Source organism: Capsicum annuum, unplaced genomic scaffold (genome assembly GCF_002878395.1).
Source record: "Capsicum annuum cultivar UCD-10X-F1 unplaced genomic scaffold, UCD10Xv1.1 ctg76704, whole genome shotgun sequence".
NCBI lineage: Eukaryota > Viridiplantae > Streptophyta > Magnoliopsida > Solanales > Solanaceae > Capsicum > Capsicum annuum.
In genome coordinates, this window is record NW_025887028.1 from 1 (window position 1) to 4,287 (window position 4,287).

The 4,287-nt window shown below is 30.9% G+C and overlaps 1 protein-coding gene across 1 annotated transcript; it reads left to right on the plus strand.

Moving 5' to 3' along the window:
- Positions 1–3,188: 3,188 nt before the first annotated feature.
- Positions 3,189–3,911, plus strand: LOC124894666 (the record flags this gene model as incomplete). Its single annotated transcript, XM_047405257.1, is given in 1 exon segment — positions 3,189–3,911. A coding segment is annotated over 1 exon segment (515 nt), but the record flags the coding sequence as incomplete, so codon positions are not given.
- Between the last annotated feature and the right edge of the window lie 376 nt (positions 3,912–4,287).

Below are 4,287 nucleotides of genomic sequence, written 5' to 3' on the forward strand. Positions count from 1 at the left end.
GGGGTGGGGGTGTTGTATCCTAAAAGTTCATCTTAGCAGATTAGTACTAGGTAACATCAGATGAACACAACAACACACAAAAGATACTTCCAGTAAAACACGACAATACAAAGCACCACGGTTAGTACTAGGTAACATCAGATGAGCACAACACACAAAGATACTTCCAGTAAAACATGCCGATACGCAGCACCACAGAATAACCAAATTCGACCAGATTACACTAGCTTTCAGCCAAGCACATCTCCAAATTCCATACGTAATAAGTAACAACAATGTAACCTAGAGAAAAACTAGCAGCATAACCTTCAGAAAGCTAAATTCACAAAAATCAACCAGGGGGACAACAATAACGAAATAAACTACAAGACCAATTGCCACAACGCTTGAAGCTTTACTAATTCAAGTGACTCAGCATAACCTTCAGAAAGCTAAATTCACAAAGTATGAATTGAAATATCAATTGCCATAAGGGCATTATAAGGGGAAGGAAAATAAAGAAAAAAATTGCAAGATCAATTGCACAAAGTATGAATCTACAAATTTAATTGGATTAAAACAAAACAAAATTGCAAATGAATAATGAATTACCTGAAATCAGAATATTTTGAGGGGAATCCAGGAATGTCAATTGAACTGATAGAGCTTTTTCCTTGGAAGAAACAGAGTAATTTGTCTGTGAAAGGAATTGGAGGTTTTCTGCTAAAGGTTTGATACAATTAGGGATAAACGGTCAATTTTACCCCTCTCCTTTAAAAAGTGACTAAATATACTTTTATCTTATTTTGAAATTAAATTTATGCTCGTTGTCATACATACTTTGACTAAATTTATTCCTTTACTTTAAAAAATTAACTAAATATATATTTTATCACACTTTGAAATTGAATTGAATGAATTAAATTAGGGTTTGATTTAAACTTTTCTATTAAAAAAGATACAAGTAAAAAGTTTCTTAATAATGAAAATAATATGGCATCAAAGTATGAAATGGAGGAAAAATTTGATCCCAAATATGACGAAAGATATATTAAGTCAATTTTCTAAAATAGAAGCGAGACTAAATTTGACCCCAAAATATGTTGAAGATATAATTAATTAATTTATCAAAATAGAAAGATAAATTTGATCTGGGACTGAATACCTTGAGCTCTAGGACTGTCTCTCGACTGGAATCGCTGCTCACCGGAAGGCCTGGGTACAGGAGCACTTGCTGATGACTTTCCTAAAATTAATTCTACATGTTTTTTTCTAAGTCAAATTGCATAGATTTTGACAAATATTTTAAAGCTAGTGTATGACAATTTATATTACTTTTCATATATAATTTTAAATTAAATTAAATTAATTTAATTTTAGAAATTAGTCAAACTGACGAAACAAACACATGACAAGTAAAGAAGTGCATGGATGGAGCCATCTTAAGCGAAGGTTGGTCCAATGCACACTTTATCAAAAAATTCTGAGCTCCACCACTGAGGAAGAGGGTATATAGTAGTAATATTTTTTCTTACCAACTACTCATTAATATGACATTTTGGTCACAGTTTAGTAGTGCATCAAAGTTGGCAGACTTTCTTTTTATCCCTTCAAAACTTTATGGTTGAATTTGTGTATGTATACTACGTGAATTGAATTGATCAAATAGTAAAATTATAGTAAATTAATTTGTAAGAATTAACTAAGTAATAAACAAATAATTAAACTACATGAGTGAGCTTAAATAGATAAGACACAATTGCCTTAAGCTTCGAGTTGATTAATTAGCAACGTCCATGGAGAAATATTGTTAAGATTTTTGAGATTAATACACAATGCCCTATTTCTAACTAACTAACTAACTAACTAATTATATATCGAGGGACAAGATCCACAAAATATATCTATATAATAAAGTCGATTAATTGTCAATTGTTGACCAACGAGATTCATTCGTCCTTAATAAGAGGTCTCGGATTCGAATCTTTCTGAATATAATGTCATTTTTATTAGGGAACGGTTTATACCCCAATGAGGGACTTCAGGGCGTCTTTATATCCGCTGACTCATGTTCGACTTATCATTTTTGTCACATTATCTATGCCAACTTCCAATTTATACGTTGATCGAATTCGAATTTTACACTATAATATTGTCAGTAGATTGAACAAAGGTTGTCATTGACATATCTCAAAAAACTGAGATAGCTCAATGCTCTAAAATTCTAGTTATGCACGGGGTTTAAACCATAACTAAATTGAGTTTGTTTCTTTACTTTCATGTGTACTTGAAACATGATAATTATTCTCTACCATTTCCATGCCTATCGTACTCATGAATATTAGACTATGTCATTGATTTATTGAGTTAAGCAAATTAAAAGACATTTTTAGTATAATATCATACTTCTTTTTTTGGACTAAGCTTTTTTTTTTTTTTGATTTTCCATCCGGTGTTCGGTGTCAGCATTGGAGTCCCGACTAATTAAGATGACAGCGCTCCCAACAAGACTAAACTTATCTAACTATTCCTAAAAATATCTCACACCTAAGTATCTCTATCGTATAAAACAAGTGGGAAGGTTCTCCATTTTGTCACGTTTTGCTTTACGATAGACAATTTGACTAATCTTTAAAACTAAATTAAATTAACATTTTAAAATTAAATTCAAAAACTATACAATAGAAATACTATAAGTTGCAATCCTTATCATATTAATATGCTGAAAAAAAAAATATATATATATATAGCGTTAAAATATTTGTCCAATTTAATACAATTTGACTTTCGAAAAATAAAACATGACAAGTTATTTTTTATTATAGGTAAAAATGCAGAGCATGACATTGTTTGCTATAAGAATACCACTTAAACGTGATTCTTTTTGAAAAGAGTTATTCATATATGTGGCAACTATTTCATGTCACAAATAGTAAATGTTTGAAGAGATTATTTTATTCCTATCAATATATATTCATTGTTATCTTCTTGATAATTACACTTAATTTTAAGAATTCAATTTGTATACAAACTTCACTTATGATAAACATGAATGAATGATAAACTAAAGATTCTCCTAAGCCAAATGAATCTCTCTTGCTTGACAACCCTATAAAATCCTCACTAAACCAATCTTCACATTTCATCTCAAGAGTTCCCAAAAAAAAAAAAAAAAAAAAAAAAAACTTTACTATTAGCTATGACTAAGGAAAATTCCATTATTACCTTTCTCATCTGCATTTTCCTACTTGTTAACTTATGTTTAGCAAGTAGTGAGAATCCTGATTCATTCTCAAATGATGAAATTGATACTGCAGAAACTAATATGGAACCAGATTGGTGGTTTGGGTGGTATCATCATCGATGGTTCCATCCACGTCCATGGGCATTTGCTCATCCACCTATGTCTTCTGGTGGTTTCCGCCACAAGTTTCCTTCTCATCCATGGTTCAAGCATCCACCACGTGCGTCTCCATCTTCAAAGTCTGGAATTGCCACTACAGAAGCCGCTGATAAGGAAATTGCAACTACAGAAGCCGTTGATAAGGAGTTACATTGGTGGTTTTGGTATCCGCGTCATCTATGGTTCCATCCACGACCATGGGCATTTGCTCATCCACCCATGTCTTCTGGCGGTTTCCGTCACAAGTTTCCTTATCATCCATGGCCAAAATTCAAGCATCCACCACTTCCCTCTCCGTCTAAGGGAGAGAAGAATAACTAAGAATATCCATGGATCAATCTCTTATAGATTACATATTTCTTCATTTTAAATTAGTTAATTTATAGTTTTAGGATTCTTAATTTTAGATTAGTTAATTTAGTTTTTATTAATTTTCGAGTAGTTTCTATTTTTAGGAATATTGCTTGATTCTGTTTATAGTGAAATAAAATTTGACTTTTATTTTATATATGAATTGTTTTCCACTTTCTATATTATTACCTATTTGTGTGTAAAGGAACGCCAAATGACTATAGCATCATCAGTCTACTATAACTCAATTCACCATTTCGTTAGTAGTATTATATTTGAGTACTCAGGACGAAAAAGAGTTTCTTCTAAACGTATATGAAAAAAAATACTTAAGGTGTATGAATAGGCCAAAAAAAATTTGCCAATCATCGCAATCTATGTGACACTACCGTCTTATTAGTTTGTTTTAAAGAAAATGATAATTTTTCCTTTTAAAAATAATTTAATTTTTAAAAGTGATTAAAGATATAATATAAACAGAGTCTAAATAAGGTAGTGTGTGTATGCAGAGATAAATTTGATACAAACAAGAGATCGTAAATTTTACTGATAAT